Source organism: Mesoplodon mirus, assembly GCF_964341445.2.
Source record: "Mesoplodon mirus genome assembly, chromosome: 13".
In the NCBI taxonomy this organism is placed as follows: domain Eukaryota; kingdom Metazoa; phylum Chordata; class Mammalia; order Artiodactyla; family Ziphiidae; genus Mesoplodon; species Mesoplodon mirus.
In genome coordinates, this window is record NC_138989.1 from 6014611 (window position 1) to 6034152 (window position 19542).

Consider the following 19542-nt stretch of genomic DNA (forward strand, 5'->3'; position numbering starts at 1 on the left):
CGGCGCTGCAAGGCGCAGGGGGTCTTGTTTGAGCAGGGCAGCCAGGGCTGGGGGCCTGAGGGCTGGCCGAGCATGGCTGACTGCCCTGCCTTGCCCCTCAGCAGAGAACCCCGTATTCTTCCCGGCCTTTGCGGCTGAGGGCCAGAAGCTGCCCACGGATCCCTCGTGTTGGACGTCAGGCCTGCCCTTTCCTGTGCCCCCTCGCGAGGTGATCAAGGCCTCTCCGCACGCCCCTGACCCCTTGGCCTTCTCCTATGCCCCGCCTGGTGAGTAGTTCACCCGAGCCTGGTCTCCTTGCTGAGTCAGCCAGCGCGCAATCATTGGGCGCCGACTGTGTGCACTGACTCGGAACTGCATGCAGAAGGGTCTTAGGGTCCTGGCGGGAGGGATGGTCTGGTCAGTAAAGGGGAAGGGGGCTCCGCTGAGATGTGAGAAATCTACAGGATTGCAGTGAAAGCCCCTGGTGCTGGGGAGCCCTAGGAGGTGCGTGAGCCGGTGAGGGGCAGGCTGAGGGTGGGAGCTCTGTCTTCCACCATGGACTTGGAGGTGGGCAACGGGCAGGTGGAGAGAAAAGTGTGAGGAGGGAGGGGCCTGCTTTGATTTACAAATATAGTCAGGCTGGATTCGAGATCCTTCCTGGGTTCTCCAGCCCTGCCAGGCCCCGCCAGCAATCAAAGGGGCATAGCCAGGGACCAGTAAGGACTGTGATGTCAGCAAAGGCCATCCTAAGCAGAGCTGATCCTGCAGGATGAGTGGGCCAAAAGAGCCAGGAGAAGAACAGGGAAAGACATGCCAGGCAGGGGGAACAGCATGTGCAAAGGTCCGGAGGCAGGAAAGAGCGGGCGAAGCTTGAGACACTGACTCAGGCTGCCATGGTAGAAGCTTGGTGCCCAGTGAGCCTGGGGAGGCCATAAGCACCAGGTCAGGTGAACCTGAAAGTGGTGTCAGAGGCTAAGGCCTTATCCTGGGGGAGCAGTGGGGAGCCATAAAGGTTCATAGCAGGGGAGGATGTGAACTAGTAGACTTTTCAAAAAGATCCCTTTGGTTCCTGTGAGAGGAGTGGAGTGTTGGAGAGTAAAAGGGGAACGGGGAGACCAGTTAAGGAGTCTGGGAGAGAGTTGAGGGGCTTGGGCCAGGGCCTGGGAGTGGGGGGGGGGCCTGGAGGGAGACTCCCCTGGGGTAGTGGTGTCTGAACCAAGGATGCAGACGGCTCATCAGGCACAGACGAGAGGAGCAGTGGGGGCACGTATGGACGGGCACCCCCCCTGGGCAGGACAGGGACGAGGTGGGGAGGGGCCTGGGGGCTCTGCCGCTGACCGCTCCTGGGGCCCTGTGATGGACAGATACGTGCCCTGCAGGTCACCCGCTGCCCCTGGGCCTCCATGACAGCGCCCGGCCCGTCCTACCACGCCCACCCACCATCTCCAACCCGCCGCCCCTCATCTCCTCCACCAAGCACCCCAGCGTCCTTGAGAGGCAAATGGGTGCCATCTCCCAGGTGAGGTGGGGGGCAGGCCCCCAGAAGCACCTGTGCAGCCTGGTGCCCGGAGAACGCCCCTTCCTCTTTCAGGGCTTTGGTCTTTCCACCTGTCAGGTCGGGGTGGGGGTGATCACTGGCACTGGCGGTGTCTGGGTGGGGGTCGGGCACCCAAGGGGCTGGGTCAGAGCTGGCTGTGCCTGACCCAGGCATCAGGACCTTGGGGGGTCCCTCCATGGGGCATTCAAGAGCACGGGCTCTGCGATCAGACTGTGTGGCCTTCGGCAAGTTACTTAACCTCTCTGTGCCTCAGTTTCCCTTCTGCGAAACAGAAAATCGCAGGCACTAGACACCCAGCCCTGGCACGTGGTGAGCCTCGGTCCACCTGCTCCTTCACCTCTCTGACCTGCCCCCGTGTGGCGCAGGGCGGGGGCAAGGCATGTGCTTCGCTCAGACGCTTGTGGGCACCATTTCCTTTAAACCAGGTCACGATGACCGCCACGCGGGTGAGGGCCCTGAGGCTCAGGAGAGGCCGTGACTCGTTCACAGTTGCTCAGGGCGGCGGCAGGGCCGGAACTCAGGCCCCAGCCTCTCGGACCCGTGTGTGATCCTGAGGTTCCCCTCCTCTTGGGCCCTCGTAAAAATGGGTTGAGGCCCTGGTTGTGGCCTCCGCGACCCCACGACCTCTGCGACCCCACGATCTCTGCGACCCCACGACCTCTGCTCCCACAGGGCATGTCTGTGCAGCTCCACGTCCCGTACTCAGAGCATGCCAAGGCCCCCGTGGGCCCCATCACCATGGGGCTGCCTCTCACCATGGACCCCAAGAAGCTGGGTAAGGATCTAGGGCCCCCCAACCTTGCTGGCCCAGGCTGTTTGTGTTGGGGGCTTGAGGGAGGCAGTTCACCCTAAGGGACTCTGGCCCGAGCGTGGCGGGGAGGTCCCTCAGCCCCTGGACAGGGCAGGGAGGCGGCCATCCTTCTGAATCCCTGCCCAGAGCCTCGGCTCACTGCTCTCGCCCCTCTCCAGCGCCCTTCAGCGGAGTGAAGCAGGAACAGCTGTCCCCACGGGGCCAGGCTGGGCCACCGGAGAGCCTGGGGGTGCCTGCGGCTCAGGAGACGTCCGTGCTGAGAGGTGAGAGCGTGCGAGCTAGGCTCACCCCCGGCGGCTGCCCCTGCATCCCTGGGAGGGTCGAGGCAGGAATGGGCCCCTTTATCCAAAACCTGCTAAGAAGCTTCAGCTCCCAGAGGGTCCAGCAGCCTCTCTTCGCAGTTGTCTACTTCGCCATTTAGGGGCAGGGGGACCCTCAGCCTCGAGACACTGGAGGTGGGGGGGGACTTGCAGGTCTGGGTGGCTCTGGGACTGGGGCCTGGGGAGGGGCTGCAGACACCCCTTCAGCCCGTGTCTCATGTCTTCCAGGGACGTCTCTGGGCTCGGTTCCAGGAGGAAGCATCACCAAGGGCATCCCCAGCACGCGGGTGCCTTCCGAGAGCCCCATCACGTACCGCGGCTCCATCACCCATGTAGGTGTCCTGGGGCTGTGGCATGAGGGGCCAGGGTGGCACTTAGCAGGCAGTGTCTCCGGACGTGGCCCTGCCTGTGGACAAAACAGTGGGCAACCCACCCAGTCCGCCCAGCATCTCTGCTCAGCATCTGCCTCAGTAGGTGGGGTGCCCACTCACTCCGTGAGCCTGGGAGCCAGGCGTTTTAGGTGCTGAGCAGAATACAAAACTCAAGGGCCCCAAGGAGCTGGGAGGGTAGCAGAAGGAAGCAGACAGGTAAAAACGGAGCAGGTGACTTCAGAGGAGCCAGTGCTTTGTGTTGAGTAAAACACTGCGATTGAGAATGGCTGAGGCCGCAGAGACAGGTGAGCCGGGGAGACCTCTCGGAGATGTGAGCCCTGCGGGAATCTCAGGGATCGGCATTCCGGGCCCAGGGAACAGCATGCGCAAAGGCGGAGAGGTGGAGGGTCCCTGGTGTGCGCCAGGACCAGCAAGTGTCCGTGGTGCCTGGAGCAGCGAGCAGGAGGCGTTCGGGTCAGCAAAGTTTTGGGGGCCAGTGAGGGAGTCTGCACATGCCCCGCCTTTAAGGCGGTGAGTGGACGGACGCTCCCGCAGCTCAGCTGAGCCCGCCCACACCACTGGGGCCCCCCCTGTGCTGCCCTAACCCTCGCTTCTGTGACTTCAGTCCTGGATAACAGAGGTTTCCTCTGGTGCCAGCCTCGACCTCGTGGTGCTGACAGGCTGACGGCTGGAGTTGGCATCCTGGCCACATCCAGCTCCGCAGAAAGGAGTGTGGGATCGGCTGGGGACATCTGCCCCATGCAAGGGTTTGCAGAGGGGCCACTCTGGCCCTCCGGGGTCAGGACTGGGGGTTCAGAACTGAGCTCGGGGCTCCTAGTGTACACAGGGCCTGTTTAACCCTCTCCTTCCTCCCTGGCGGGTGGACCACAGAGGGCAGTCCCCCTACTTCCTGGGGTCCTTAGCTCCTAGGGCTTTCCTTTCCTTCCCTTCCACCCGCTCCAGACAAGATGGTTTACATTAGCACAGAATCCAGGTCAGCCCATTTTACAGATGAGAAGACCGAAGCCCAGAGGTTAAACCCAAGGTCGTGTAGCCAGTAAGCAGGGGACGCAGCGTTTTGTGCCAGCTGTCCCAGAGGAAGGGGAGCCTGGACACACGCACACACACGCACGCACGCACAACCCCTCCCCCCAACACACACACACGCACGTGAATGGTGAAACTTCAGGCCACAGGCTCCCATAGGAAGGTGTCTTTGGCTCCAGGGGCCTCAGATCACACCACAGAGGAGAGGCCCTGATGCTTCATGTTTCTCTAAAACCTGCTGGTTTTGAAATCATGAGCTTTAGAAGGCAGCTGCGCAGGTACCTGGGGCCAAAGCCGGGCTGCAGACACTCAAGTCCCAGCCCCACTGCATGCTGACACAGGCAGGGGATCGACGCTCCCTGATGCAGTTTTCCCTTTGTTAAAAGTGTCTCTTGCTGAGTCATCCTCACAGAGGTGTTAGGGATTAAAGGCTCCTGGGCATCCATCGGCCTCCAGTTTCAGGTGGCCCTGACCCAAGCCATGTGGGTCACTCACAGCCTTGGCGATTGTTTCTGGCAGCTGCCAGATGTGTGAGGGTCAGACTTCCCCACAGCCTCACTCCCAGGTGATGAAATCCGGTCATGGGACACACACAGGCTCACACACACACACAAACTCAGGAACACACGGATACACACACATACACAAACTCATACACACGCAGACCTACAGTGGGTGGGCTTCTATCAGCTGGCCCTGGAGGAGCCTTTCCTGATGGGATGTTGCCGGCTCCCCTGCCGTGTGCTCTCCTGATGAGAGAGGTGGCTTCCCACCCCTGGATTATCTGTCACCCAAACTAAAGCCCATTTATTCTACACTGTTTGTGCACAAGCCTTTTAAAGTGTGGCCAAGGGATCCTATCTAGGGCGTCTGCTTTGAGACGTCTCAGGAAACTGGTCTGGATTCAGGGCGTCTTGCTTTTCCCCTGCTTGCAGACCAGGGTCTGGGATGAAAGCCTGGGGTGCTAGTTGCTGCCCTTACCCCACAGAAGGATGTTTCTTGGCAGAGAAGCTCCCAGGGGGAGACTCAAAGTGCAGCAGCCTAGGGCTTGGCACGCAGTTGGAGCTGCATCTCTCAGTCAGCTCTTGGAATCGTAGAAAGAGAAGAGAGACGTCTTGATTTGGGGACAGCTTGTCTGTGACGGGTGCCTTTGAGAATCGTATACAGAGATTGTCTCCGTTTTGTAGATGTACAGGCTGAGGCTCAGAGAGGCAAAGTGACTTGACAAAAGTCACACAGCAACTTGTTGGTAAAGCTGCTGTTTGCCCTCCAGCAGTCTGACTCCAGATTCATATTCTGACCCCCCACTCGTGTTTGTGGAAGTCGCCCAAGGCAGGACACTACCCCACGTGGCTATCTTCTCTCTGCCTGAATACAACCCCCAACAGGGAGCTCACTCCCTCTAAGGCACTGTTTCTTGATCGGGGGCAGTTTTGCCTCCCAGGGGACACTGGGCAATGTCTAGGGACATTTGTGATTGTCACATCTTGGGGGGAGCAGATTGGGGGTCACAGGCACTACCGGCATCTAGTGGGTAGAGCCCGGGGGGAGGGCTGCTAAATGTCCTACGGTGCCCAGGTTGGCCCCCACCTCAAAGAATCATCTGGCCCACAGGTCACAGTGCCGAGGTTGAGAAACCCTGAGTTAGAGCTGAGATTTCTGGTGTCCTGCCCTGATTTGAGTCCCCATTCTGGTTTTGGGAATGACATGTGGCCACCGGCACGTGGCTGACATCCCAGCGTCCAGGCTCTGAGAAAGTAAAATCCATGTGGTACAGGTTGCAACACAGACTCCAGGGCCAGACTGCCTGGGTTCCAGTCCCGGCTCTGCCCCGCGTTAGCCAGGTGACCCTGGGCGAGGTCACCTTGCCTCTCGGTGCCTCCGTTTCCTCATCGGGAGTAGGCACGATAGTACCTGACTTAGGGTTATTTCCGGGGTTAAATGAGTCGATGTATAGAAAGCGTTCAGCACTTGTTAATATTACTGATGCTTTGTCCTGCGTGGTTGTGTTCCGCTGGGCTCTGCCCTTTTGAAGCAGTACCTGTGTGAACACGTGGGCACTGGCGGACACACATGTGCCTGTGTGTGGATTTGGAAGGTGCACGTGTACGCGCGCTGGGTCGTGTCTGGCGAGTGTGGGGGTCCCCGGCCGGAGCTCGCGGGCACTCACCCCCTCCGCACCCCCAGGGCACTCCAGCCGACGTCCTGTACAAGGGCACCATCACCAGGATCATCGGTGAGGACAGCCCAAGCCGCCTGGACCGCAGCCGGGAGGACGGGCTGCCCAAGGGCCACGTCATCTACGAGGGCAAGAAGGGCCACGTGCTGTCCTACGAGGGTGAGTCCCGTCGTCCGGCTCAGCTGCCGGGAGCTGGTGGGCGGGCAGGGGCTGGCCCGGCCCTCCCATCCTCGGGCCTCTTTTTTTTTTTTTTCTTTTCTGTGGTACACGGGCCTCTCACTGCTGTGGCCTCTCCCGTTGCGGAGCACAGGCTCCGGACAAGCAGGCTCAGCGGCCATGGCTCACGGGCCCAGCCGCTCCGCGGCATGTGGAATCTTCCCGGACCGGGGCACGAACCCATGTCCCCTGCATCGGCAGGCGGACTCTCAACCACTGCGCCACCAGGGAAACCCCCTCGGGCATCTTTGATGCCCGGGAAGGACCCTCTAGGTGAGAGGACCAGTGGTGACCTGGAGGTGGTTGGTCATGTGGTCACTTGGTGTTTACTGGGGGCCGCCCATATGCTGGGGGCCCAGCGGATGAAGCCCCCTCAGAGAGCTCTCAGGACACCCGCCCAGGATGCAAATGGGACGTCACCTTGTTAATCTTGAGTCATGGAAACCTGCCCGCATCCAGTGTGGCTTGGCCACCAAACCCCAGACTTTGGTGTTTCTGGAGTTGGTCAAGAGAGAAGGATCCAGAAAACATGGCTGGGGTTCAAGGGCAGCCAAATGTCTTCAGAAAACGCATCTAGGGGAGTGTGTTGCCCTCCTGTCAGCTTCGTGTGGTTGAGAGCCAGGGTGAAGGAGTGTCTTCCCATTTCACGGATGTGGGAGCTGAGGTGCAGTGATGTCCAGTGGTCCTTTTGTGTGTCGGCCCTCCTGGCCCCTCAAGAGCAAAGGAGGCCTGGGACTCGGGGAGCAGGGGTGGGGGTGTTTGGCCCATTGAGGTGGGTTCACAGGGAAGCAAGGCTGGGGTGACACCAGGAGAGGGGGTGACCTCCCCATCCCTGCAGGTATGTAAGCCAGCAGCAGGTAAGGATTGGCTTTAGCTGTCTCCACCTCTGCCCGGTTCTTTACAATTTAGGAAGCAAACTTGTGGCCAGCCTTGCCAGACGTGTAGGAGGGGAACAGGCCCAGGGGGCAGAAGCTCAGGCTCAGTCCCCCAGGCCTCTGGCCCAGCGCTCCGGGCAAACGCTGTGCTCTCTAATTGATACCACGTGGGTGGCAGGAAGGGGCGATGACCAGAGTGATGCGCCACCCCCTTGAGCCCTGGGCCCCCCACTTCAGTGCCCCTCACTCCTCTCACCCTCTCTGGTTCCCCAACCAGGGAGCCCCGCCTGGAAGGAGTTAAGGAAGTAAAGGGCTGGGACGTGAATTTCCTGGCAGCCTCGGGCACCCAGCGGCGCGGAGATAAAAGCTGCTAATGGGCGCCCCTCTCAGCGGCTGGCAGCTGTAAGGCTGCAAACTGCTTCTCCTCTGGCGGCGGTGGACGCTTTTTCCTCTCCCTCCGCCTCCGCCTGGCCTGACTGCCCTCCCGCCCCCCAGGTCCTGGGAAGCGGAGGTGGTATCGTGGGGCTTAGGCATTTGCCTCTGTCTGCTGCCAAGTGGTGGAGACAGTCTTGGGGACAGGGTGTCAGCTGCGTCTTCTGTGCCAACCTCGGTACCCGGCGGAGGGCCCTGGGGGATGGTCAGGGGCCCTGGAAGGGCAGACGGAGAGGCTGGCGGTTGAGGTGTTGTGAGCAGAGCCCTGGATGGCATCTCAGCTCAGGCCTCCCGATCAGTTCTTGAGCCCCTACAGGCCTTAAGTTTGTCATCTGCAGAATGGGTGTAAACCAAGGCTTTCAATTACTCACGTGCTTCCTGGGAATAGAGAGGGCCGCAGGCCGGGTGGAAGGCAGTAGGGGCCGGGGAGGACCCGGAGAATGATGGCTGTGACTACAGGGGCCCCGCCTCTGTTCTCCGATAGCTGACTGTCGCCCTGTAATGAGTGTGAGCTCGCTGGCCAGACTTCTTATCTCTCTGTTTTTATCTGAAATCTCTCAGTGTTTAAACATCAGCAATTAATTTTGAGCAAAATTTGGAGCAGCAACGCGGTCTATCTGCTGGCCACCAGTTTGCAGCCCCTGGAGTAGCTCATGCCCTGAGGGGTCATGATCAGAAATCCTGGGAGAGCGAGTGCGCCCTTTATCCCAAGGGGCAGGCACGGGGCTCTCGGGAACTTTCTTCTGATACCCCCGGACTCAGCCACCCTTGGGAGGAGAGGCCCACTCGAGGAGCCCCGAGCCTGATGGGCGAGACCCAGCCTTGGCCTCCTCAGGGCTCGCCTCCTGGCTGCTCAGACCCTCAGCCTGTCGGGGACCCGCGTGCCAGCCTGAGGCGCTCGCCCTTTGGGCTCAGCCTAGCTTGGCGAGGCCGCCTCTGCTGTGGACACTCCTCGTCCCCTCCCTCCCCCCTTCCCCGCAGACACGCACTCTCCCCACGTGGACACAGATGCACAGAGTTTATTCCATGTGGCCTCACTTTGCTCTCAGTGGCCAGGTGCGCACACACACACACTCTCACACGTGCACACACACAGAGACCCACAGTGACACACACAAATGGTTGTGGTAACCCTGCATGTTCGCACTCGGCTGGTGCATCTTTGCTCACATGCACGTGGTTACACATGTTCACATCACATGTCGGCTCCCACGAGTGGACGTGTTTGTGCACAGACTCACATACCCGCGCGTGGTCAAAGGCACACACCTACCTGCCAGCAGAACAGGCCCTGGGCTGGACTGCAGGCTGTTGACTCCTGCCCACTGGGCCCGGCCGGTTTGCTGGTTCTGGGCTCAGTGCACACAGTTGCCCTGGGGCTGCCCCTCATCGTGAGATCGGTCTGGTTTCCAGGTGGCATGTCCATGTCCCAGTGCTCCAAGGAGGACGGCAGGAGCAGCTCAGGACCTCCCCACGAGACGGCCGCCCCCAAGCGCACCTATGACATGATGGAGGGCCGTGTCAGCAGGGCCATCTCCTCAGCCAGCATCGAAGGTGTGTGCCCTGCCCAGCTCCCTACTCCAGGGGGCACAGAAGGGCAACGGGAGGGCCTAGGACCTGCCCCGGGGGCTTCCCTACTTGCTGGGTGATGGCAGGAAAGGGAGAGAATTTCTCTCTCTCAGCTCCCCCTGGAGGGAGGAGATGGGATGGTTGGCCCTACTTTACAGATAGGAAAACTGAGGCAGGGTTTTTCTGAAGCTCCATCCGGAGGTAGCACAGGGCCCGGGAAGTGGTCCTATGCCGCCACCACTATCATCATGGGGAGTGACACCTAGTGGCTGGAGGGACCCGCTGCTGGGAGGGGGCGCTGTAGACCCTGGCTCGTCACTGCCAAGGCCGGCTCGGGGAGCCGCGAGATGATGCTCTTGCCCTCCCCCTCCCAGGTCTCATGGGCCGCGCCATCCCGCCTGAGCGACACAGCCCCCACCATCTCAAAGAGCAGCACCACATCCGAGGCTCCATCACGCAAGGTACCCTGCCCTCTGCTCCCCAAGTGCCCCCGCATGCCTGGCCACCACGCCCTCGTGGCAGCTACAACAAGCCCTTGGGTTTACAGTCAGGGTGGGCGGGAGAGGGAAGGCATACCAGAGTGCCATGGGTGCCCAGGTATGTGGAAAGGCATGTAACACACGTGTAAATGACAGGTATGTGTGCAGGTTGAAAGGCAGAGCAAGGCATTCCTTAGGTATTTGAAAACAAAAAGAGAAAGCAAAATACTACCCATCACCCTCAACTTTGTAGATGTCATATACTGAGCATCTACTCTACTCTGCGCTGGGTGCTACCCCAAGCGCTTTCTATATATTATCGTATGGAACAGACCCCGAGAGGAAGATACAATTGGTGGGAGGATCAAAGAGGTCAGATACCCTGCCCAAGTCCTCCTGGCTGGTCAGTGGCAAGCCAGCTACTGTGAGCCCCATTTTATGCATTTTATCTGTATTATCTCACTGAATGTTCCTGACTTGGTGAGGGGTTTCAGTTACTACTCCCATTCTATGTGTGAAGAACTTGAGGCTCAGAGAGGGCAAGTCATGTGCTCAAGGTCACACAGCAAGTGAGGACTTGAACCCAGGTAGTCTGGCTCCAGAATCTGCCAGCACGGAGGCCCCAGGTTAGGATGGGCGAGGCGGGGTGCAGATGCAAGGGTCAGCGCCCCGTCCTCCCTGGCAGGGATCCCACGATCCTACGTGGAGGCCCAGGAAGACTACCAGCGTCGGGAGGCCAAGCTCCTGAAGCGTGAGGGCACGCCGCCCCCGCCCCCCCCGCCCCCACGGGACCTGGCCGAGGCCTACAAGGCCCGGCCCTTGGAGGCCCTGGGCCCCCTGAAGCTGAAGCCGGCCCACGAGGGCCTGGTGGCGACAGTGAAGGAGGCCGGCCGCTCCATCCACGAGATCCCACGGGAGGAGATGCGGCGCACGCCTGAACTGCCCCTGGCGCCGCGGCCGCTCAAGGAGGGCTCCATCACGCAGGTACGGGCACGGGGCTGGGCGGCGGGGCCGAGATCGGGGCGGTGGGTGCTGATGGGCACTGCTCTGGCCCCTACAAATGGGGAAACTGAGGCCCAGACTTGTTGAGTGCCACGCCCAAGATCACACAGCTGCTCATCACTGAGCCGTCATCACGTACATTCCAGATTCCATACCAAGGCCTTTATACTATATCCAGGACCTCGTTCAATTGTATTTACAGCCCAGGAGAGTCATACCTATCATCCCCATTCTCCGGGTGGAGAAACTGAGGCCCAGAGAGGTCAAGAAGCTTGCCAAACCCCAGAGCTAGATGTAATAATGAACGCCAGTCATGGATCGAACCCTCAATCCATAACCATAAGACATCATGACTTATCTAACCCTCACAGCAGCACTCTGAGGTAGTTCTCTTACTGTTTGCATTTTAGTGGTGAGCAAACAGGTTCAGAGAGGTTAAACAACTTGTCCAGGGTCACACAGCAAGTAAATGGCAAGTTGTGTATCTCAAATCCAGATGTCCCTAAATCTGCAACATTTTTGCTTCTTGGCATCCACTTCTCCCACCGGCATGTTGCACCTCATCCTACCCCCACCCCCGTGGCTCTGGCCCCCCAGAGGCCCCAGCCTGGTAAGGGAAGATGAGCTCTGATTGTGTGAGGAGCTGGTCGGTGGAAACCACCTAAGGACCAGTGTCTCTTCATGTGGTCAGAGGTGGCTGATGTGAATGAGGAAGGAGCGTGGGATCCATCGGGGGCTGCGTGGCTGTGACGTGGCAGGGACTAGGGAGGGTGTCCAGGAGGCCTACAGTTGGCTAACGGCACAGAGGTGCCCCGGGAGAAGGTGGGAGCGGTGGGAAGATTGTCGAAGGCCAGGGGACGGGTTTGGCTCTCAGCCTCTGGGCAGTTGTGAAGCCATTGGCAAGAGTTCCCCATGGATCCAAAAGGGAGGCCAGTCTGATTCTGGAATATTCTTTTCAAAATAAGGGCATTTCCCCTTCTTAAGAAAGTAATTAAAACACTCTTGAAGGGCTTCCCTGGTGGCGCAGTGGTTGAGTCCGCCTGCCGATGCAGGGGACACAGGTTCGTGCCCCGGTCGGGGAAGATCCCACATGCCACGGAACAGCTGGGCCCGTGAGCCATGGCCACTGAGCCTGCACGTCCAGAGCCTGTGCTCCGCAACGGGAGAGGCCACAACAGTGAGAGGCCCGCGTACCACAAAAAAAAAAAAAACAAAAAAAAAACCACTCCTGAATAAAAGCAGAGTTCTCTTACTTGGCAAAGACACAGAGCCTACCGTATCCTGGGTTTCCCCGGCCTGCGCAGACAGGGTTGGGTCTTCTCCCAGGCAGCCAGGCTGCAGCTCATCCATGACCCCTGCTTCTTCAGCTGCCCTTTCTGGCCATAGAGCAAACATAAACCTCTGCCCTGACCTCTGAGACTTGAGCCTCAGGGCGGTGGAACTGGATTTTCTGGCTGGCTTTTCTGGCTTGGCATTGGATGGGCCGCAGACAGTCCCAGACTGACAGGAAGAAGGTATTTGCCCTCATGGGGGTGTTTAAGTCTCTTTCCAGCAAACCCCAAGGGCCAACACAGGTTCCCCCACTTGCTCCAGGAAAGGCTGACCTCTGAACTTTGTGCCCCCTTCTGCAGCCCCCCTGGTGACTCTGGTGGCCAGGGTCCAGGACAGGGGTGGGCAGGGCAGGGACAGGTGTGCGCTCATCTTAGGCTTAGCAAAGCCCTTCCTCCGCCGCCCCTGGAGGCATGAGATGTCGCTCCCATTTCATAGCTGAGAAACTGAGGCTCAGAGAGGTTGTGTCGCTGATGCTCATCCCCCCCCCTTGCTCCTCAGGGCACCCCACTGAAGTATGACACCAGCACGTCCTCCACCGGCTCCAAAAAGCACGACGTGCGCTCCATCATCGGCAGCCCCGGCCGGACGTTCCCGGCGGTGCACCCGTTGGACGTGATGGCCGACACCCGGGCGCTGGAGCGCGCCTGCTACGAGGAGAGTCTGAAGAGCCGGCCGGGCACTGTCAGCAGCTCGGGGGGCTCCATCACCCGGGGGGCCCCGGTCATCGTGCCTGAGCTGGGCAAGCCACGGCAGAGCCCCCTGACCTACGAGGACCACGCGGCGCCCTTCGCCAGCCACCTACCCCGCGGATCACCAGTGACCACACGGGAGCCAACCCCGCGCCTGCAGGAGGGTGCGTGGGGCGGGGCGCGAGGTGGGGCGGGGCCACAGGGTGGGGCACGGCCTCGGTGGGCTCCGGTCTCTGAAACTGCCTTACCATCCACTCCTTAGCTCAGGAGCATCCTCGGGGCCACCACATCCATGCCACCTGCCAGACCAGTGGGTTCTACCTCCAAACCATCCTCAGGATTCTCTCCATCTCTTGGCCACCTCCAGATCACCTGGCTTCCCTGACTTCTCTCTTGTCCTGCTAATAATCTGCTCCCCAAACGACAGGCTGAATACTTTTTTGAAATATTTACATCAGATTACGCCACTGTTCTGCTTAAATCTTTCTAGTGACTTCTCACTGCGCTTAGGAAAAAAATCACCCTTTTCCTCCACGGCCTTGGGAGCCTGCAGGATCCCGCCCCACCCACCTCTCCATCTTACTACTAAATTCCTTTATCTGCTGCTTTATGTCTCTTTCTTGACCACATTCAGCTCATTCTTTGCTCTAGACCTTTGCACGTGCTGTCCCCTGTGCCTGAAATCCGACCCCCGCCCCCAGCCCACCACCCGCCTTTCAGATCTTTACCTAACTGGTTTCTTTTGCGCCCTTCAGGACTCTGTTCAAATGTCACATCCTCAGGGAGGCCTCTTATGACCGCCCTCCCCCCTTCAGTATTCTGGTCGCATTCTGTCACATTTAAAATTTTTCCTCAGAGCATTTGTTACTCTGAGATTCTGTTTCGATGACTAGGTGATCATCTATCTCCTACATTGAATGTCAGCCCCACAGGGGCCAGGATTTTTCTGTTTTGTCCAGCGGGGGAGCCCTAGCTCTTAGAAAGTGCTCAGCATGTTGTAGACACTTAATAAATATTTTTGGTTGATTGAAGGAATGCACAAGAAAGGGAACGAAGGAAAGAAAGAATGAACTTTTAAAAAGAACTAAAAAACAGAAGCAAGTGAGTGAATGAATAAATGAAAGGAAAAATGAACTAGACGCAAATGGATGGATGACAAGGCCTGGTCCCTGGGATCCCGGAGACCCTACCCTCAAATGACTTCCCATAAGCACTAGCCTTGGCAGCCCCCGTGTTGGAGGCTGGGACACCTATGGCACAGAGGTCTGATGCCATCCCCACTTGGCCCTTCCCCACAGGCAGCCTCTCGTCCAGCAAGACATCCCAGGATCGAAAGTTGACGTCCACGCCCCGTGAGATTGCCAAGTCCCCACACAGCACCGTGCCTGAGCATCACCCCCACCCCATGTCGCCCTACGAGCACCTGCTCCGGGGCGTGAGTGGCGTGGACCTGTACCGCGGCCACATCCCGCTGGCCTTTGACCCCACCTCCATACCCCGTGGGATCCCTCTGGATGCAGGTGATTGCCCCGGACCCATAGAACCCTGCGGCATCAGTGTCAGCCCGAGGGCTCCTCAGGCATCAACTAGGCGCCACTAGGTGGGGAAACTGAGGCATGGTGTGGGGGAGACCCAACAGTGTAATCACGTCAACAGTTTAGGTGAGAAACAGAATTTCTCTTAGGGGTCTGAGGGACGTGCTGGGTTAAACGTTTTTCAGTGGTTTTCTTTTCCTGCGGAACTTATCAGTGCTTTTAAAATCGCAAATGTATCAAAAGAGGGCTCAAGGGTGAGCGTTCCCCAGACGGACATGATCTGAAAATCCGTTTAGCAGGATGCAGCCCTTAGAGGGATTTTAGTGATCCCCATTTTGGATGCCCTGTGTTTGGGGGAATTTCCATCCAAAGAACATTATCAGTCAGAGGCACCCGCATGTGTGTTGGGGCAGCGAGGGGTTTTCTCCTTCTAGGCTCTTAGTTCTGTTTTCTGGGGGGTGTTTGGGAGAAGCTGTGAGGGCACTGGGACCGGCGGGGCGGGCGTGGCATTCCCAGCCGAGGTGTGGGCCGGCCTGACCTTGTTCCCTTTCTCCCGGCAGCCGCTGCCTATTACCTGCCCCGGCACCTGGCCCCCAACCCCACCTACCCACACCTGTACCCACCTTACCTCATCCGCGGCTACCCCGACACGGCGGCACTGGAGAACCGCCAGACAATCATCAACGACTACATCACCTCGCAGCAGATGCACCACAACGCGGCCACCGCCATGGCCCAGCGAGCTGACATGCTGAGGGGCCTGTCGCCCCGCGAGTCCTCGCTGGCGCTCAACTACGCCGCCGGCCCGCGAGGTGGGTGGGGCAGAGAGCTGCCAGTCGCGCGGGTGGGCAGAACCCGCCCCCCAGAATTGCCCTTATTCCTGGTCTGCCCAGGGTCCTGAGAGCACAGGACACGTGCGTGCCCACGCGTGCACGTCTGTCCTTGCCGAGGCGGCTAGAGCAGTTGCCTTAGAGGCTCGGGTTGTATCGCTGCGCTGAGAGCACACAGAGACCTGGCGGGTGGTGCAGGGCTGTGTGTGGTGTGTGTCCTGGATGCGTACACACGGGCTCTGCGTGTGCTTGTGTCCTCTTGGTATGTGTGGTCCTTGGAGTTTAAAAAAAAAAAAAAAAGATGGAAATGTGAGGCTGTTTGATTCTGGAATGTGCTTCCGGAACAACCAAGTACTAGTTACGGCCCAGTTGGTAAAATCGGTCACACTAGGTATTTCGTACAGTGGGGATTGAATACCAGGAAAGGACTGCATAGGGTCAAAGGCAAAAAGGGCACACCAAGGGCACAGCAAAAGAGCAAAATGGGCATAGCAAGGTATGCAGGGGTGCCAACTGCAAGCCACACCCACTTCAGGGTTTGGGAGTGAAGGGACGGGGTGCTGTAAGCACCCGGCATTCAGAGAAGGGTCCTGCGGGCCCGGTGCGGGGACCGAGGAGGGAGCATCCGGCCGTGCTGCTTCTCCGAGGACGCGCGGTGCTCCACTGGCTGGGGGGGTCCCGCCAGCAGGCAGCCGGGCCCCTCTCCTCCCCCGCCCGCTGCAGCCCGGCCCCGCCTCCTCCCTCACAGGCATCATCGACCTGTCCCAAGTGCCACACCTGCCCGTGCTGGTGCCCCCGACACCAGGCACTCCAGCCACCGCCATGGACCGCCTAGCCTACCTCCCCACGGCACCGCAGCACTTCAGCAGCCGGCTCAGCAGCTCCCCGCTCTCCCCAGGTGATGCCCCCACCCACCCCCGTTCTGGGCGTCCTCGGGCAGATGCCTTGCCCTCTCTGTTCCACCCCGGAAGACAAGTCCAGGGCCCTTCCTGTGTCCGGGGCTGAGCCGCAGGCCTTTGGGTTTCCAGGAGGCCCCACTCACTTGACAAAACCCGCGGCCACGTCCTCGTCCGAGAGGGAGCGGGAACGGGAGAAGTCCATCCTCGCGTCCAGCACCACGGTGGAGCACGCGCCCATCTGGAGGCCCGGTAGGACGGCGCAGCCGCCAGCACGCGCCCCAGCGGTCCCCGTGGCTGCGCGTGGCCCGTCCCTCTGATCGCGCGGCTTGTCTCCACCAGGTACGGAGCAGAGTGGCGGCGGCGGCGGCGGGGGTGGGAGCAGCGGCAGCCGCCCCGCCTCCCACTCCCACCAGCACTCGCCCATCTCACCCCGGACCCAGGACGCCATCCAGCAGAGGCCCAGCGTGCTGCACAACACGGGCATGAAGAGCATCATCACCTCCGTGGAGCCCAGCACGCCCACGGTCCTGAGGTGGGCAAGGTTGGCACCGGGGAGGGGACAGGTGGGGGGGTGGCTGGTCACTGGATACGGGTTGGGGGGATGCGCACGTGTACCGATGGGTTGGGAGGTATACGGGAGAGTGAGGGATGGCTGGGCAGGTGGGTGGCCAGGTGGGTGAGAAGGTAAATAGATGGGTGACTGGGTTAGTTGGATGGGTGGGTGGATAGATGATTGGATGGATGGGCGGATAACAGACTTCAGATGGGTAAGTAGATGGATGACAGGTAAGTAGGTAGATGCATAGGTGGGTCAGTGGTGGATAGACAGGTGGTGGAGCTGGATGAACGGGCAGGTCGGGGGGCAGATGGATAGGTGACAGCGGGTGGGCGGGTGGTGGATGGATGGTTGTGTTAGAGAGCCGGGTGAACAGGTGGATGGACGGAGGTGGGTGAACAGATGGGTGGGTAGTTGGATGGAGGTTGGGTTAGATGGGTGAGCAGGTAGGTGAATGGATGGGCAGATGCGTGAGTCGACAGGTGATGGGTTGAGTCGGTGCGTGGATGAGTGGTCGGGTTGGGTTAGGTCGGTAGGTGGGGAGGTGGGTGGATAGATGGGTAGGTGGACAGGGGACGAGTTGGGTAGATGGCTGGGGGGTTGGGTGGGTAGATGGATGAGTAGATGGTTCATCGGGTAGATGGATGATGAGTTGGGTGGGTGGGTGGGTGAGTAGTCGGGTAGGTTGTCGAGTTCAGGAATGGAGTCTGTGGAGCGGAGAGGGAGAGACAGGGTGAGGCCTGTGAGGTGAGCCTTTCCTGTTCCTCCCAGGATTCAGCAGGGCCCTACAGGGAGGAGATAGTGTCTCTCTTGCCCGGACAAAGTCCAGAGGTTCCGTGAAGATGGGAGAAGCTTCAGAGGTCCCATAGGTGTCCCCCCCGCCACCCCCCGGAGTCCACTTCCTATCACAACAGGCCCAAGGCCCACCTCCCAACCCCCGCCCAAGGACTGTGGGCAGAGCTGCCTGATGGGGGAGGGAGCTTCCCCAGTACCCCTCCCTGCCCGGGGACAGTTTGGAGGCGGCTGCTTCTTCCAGAATGAAGTATCCACTCATGCAAGTATCCTTCCATCTGGCTGCTCTAAATCATACCTTCCCCACCACCATTCCAGTTATGAAAAATGACATCATTTCCCAAGAGCATAGGCTTGTCCCCTCTGAGTCAGGTCCCCAGCAGGTACGCAGGGCAGGAGCACCTGACTCGCAGAGCGGGGTACCCAGGCGTGAGCTCCCACCAGCAGCCACCGGGGAGAAGCTGTAGCGGGGACATGAAGCCCTTTCCCAATGGCAGCTGAGTAAGACCCCTGGGAGAGAGGGTTCACACAAGGCTTCCTCATGGAAACGCTAGGCTTGACAGGCCACGAGAGATGGGGTCGGGCCAGCTCATGTCCAAGCCTGTTTCCTCGTGTGCAGAGCAGGGGTGGTTACATTGACCCTGTGAAGGTCAGAGAGACTGCATCTGTGCACTCCTTCTTCCTCGTGGGCCTGTGGTGGGTCTCCTGCCCTGTGCTGGGTTTGGGGGACACGGTAATGGTTGACGCACGCAGTGCCCTCTCAGGGCTTATGGCCTAGACCCATAAGCCTCTGGGGTGAGGAAGAGCGCTCCAGGCAGAGGGGATGACAGGGAGCCCTGTGTGGCCCCTGATGGCGGAGGTGGGAGCATCATCACCTTGCCCTTAGTGTTCTGAGTCTCCCCGTGGCTCACTCACTTCCTACCTAGCACGTGTGCCAGCCCCTCAGAGAGTCCCCCGGGAGCCCGGCCTACGAGCTCCCTTGCCGTTCTCTTAGTAGAACGTAACCCAGACTCGTTCACCTTCGAGCAGTTGCCATGCTGACAGGGGTTTAATTTATCACGTTATCACATTAAGACGTGCGTAGTCTTTCTTCTGACCTAGAATGTATGGCGCTTTTGTCTGTTTTGTGCACTGCCGTACCCCAGTGTCTAGAGCAGCGCCTGACACATAGTAGGTGCTCAGTAAAAAGTTTTGGGCTGACAAGCTGATGGGCTGGATGGACGACAGGTGGATGGGGTAGGTGAGGCCACGTGGCACGGGGTCTCCCAGGTCACGGTCAGCAGCGTTTATTCTGAGAGCAGTATGGAGAGAGGGAGCTCTTCCGGGCAGGGGTGACTCCGCAGGGTGTCAAAGCGAGGGAGTGACCCTGCCTCGGCCTCACAGTCCCGCAGCTGCTGACCCTCCCTCTCTCCTCCCCCAGGTCCACCTCCACCTCCTCGCCTGTCCGCCCGGCCGCCACATTCCCACCTGCCACCCACTGCCCGCTGGGTGGCACCCTCGACGGGGTCTACCCCACCCTCCTGGAGCCTGTCTTGCTGCCTAAGGAGGCCCCGCGGGTCACCCGGCCCGAGCGGCCCCGAGCGGACGCCGGCCACACCTTCCTCGCCAAGCCCCCAGCCCGTGCAGGGCTGGAGCCCGCATCCTCCCCCGGCAAGGGCTCCGAGCCCCGGCCCCTGGCGCCGCCTGGCTCCGGCCACGCAGCCATCACCCGCGCCCCGGCGAAGGGCCTCACGCCCCACCACGCCAGCCCGGACCAGCCAGCGCCGCCCGCCTCGGCCTCGGACCTGCACCGGGAAAAGACTCAAAGTAAACCCTTTTCCATCCAGGAATTGGAACTCCGTTCTCTGGGTAAGACCACCCTGACAGCGGCCACCTTCATAGACGCGATAATCATGCGTCAAATTGCTCACGATAAAGGGCCGCGAGAAGGAGGTTCGCTGGCCAACGACTCCCCTCGCGATGGTAAGACTTCTGGCCCCGCCGCCCACCCGCTCCGTCTTGTGGCCTAAAGATATTTTCAGATCTCTGCTTTTTATTTTTCCCCCATTTTTCGTTGGTTTTGGTATTTTGT

The 19542-nt window shown here is 59.8% G+C and overlaps 1 protein-coding gene across 28 annotated transcripts in view; it reads left to right on the plus strand.

Annotated features, from left to right (window-relative positions):
* Positions 1–19542, plus strand: part of NCOR2 (nuclear receptor corepressor 2) — a 224761-nt gene that overhangs the window by 194147 nt on the left and 11072 nt on the right. For 8 of the 28 annotated variants that reach the window (XM_082641462.1, XM_082641487.1, XM_082641484.1 and 5 more), the window contains 16 exons: positions 102–266; positions 1344–1498; positions 2210–2312; positions 2507–2611; positions 2897–3000; positions 6274–6424; positions 9202–9342; positions 9732–9818; positions 10522–10820; positions 12669–13023; positions 14158–14379; positions 14955–15206; positions 15973–16122; positions 16253–16372; positions 16463–16664; positions 18892–19433. In XM_082641462.1, the coding sequence (XP_082497588.1) occupies positions 102–266; positions 1344–1498; positions 2210–2312; positions 2507–2611; positions 2897–3000; positions 6274–6424; positions 9202–9342; positions 9732–9818; positions 10522–10820; positions 12669–13023; positions 14158–14379; positions 14955–15206; positions 15973–16122; positions 16253–16372; positions 16463–16664; positions 18892–19433 (3153 nt within the window). The remainder of the gene's footprint in view (positions 1–101; positions 267–1343; positions 1499–2209; positions 2313–2506; positions 2612–2896; positions 3001–6273; positions 6425–9201; positions 9343–9731; positions 9819–10521; positions 10821–12668; positions 13024–14157; positions 14380–14954; positions 15207–15972; positions 16123–16252; positions 16373–16462; positions 16665–18891; positions 19434–19542) is intronic. The other 20 variants (XM_082641476.1, XM_082641463.1, XM_082641464.1 and 17 more) reach the window with 10 other exon arrangements.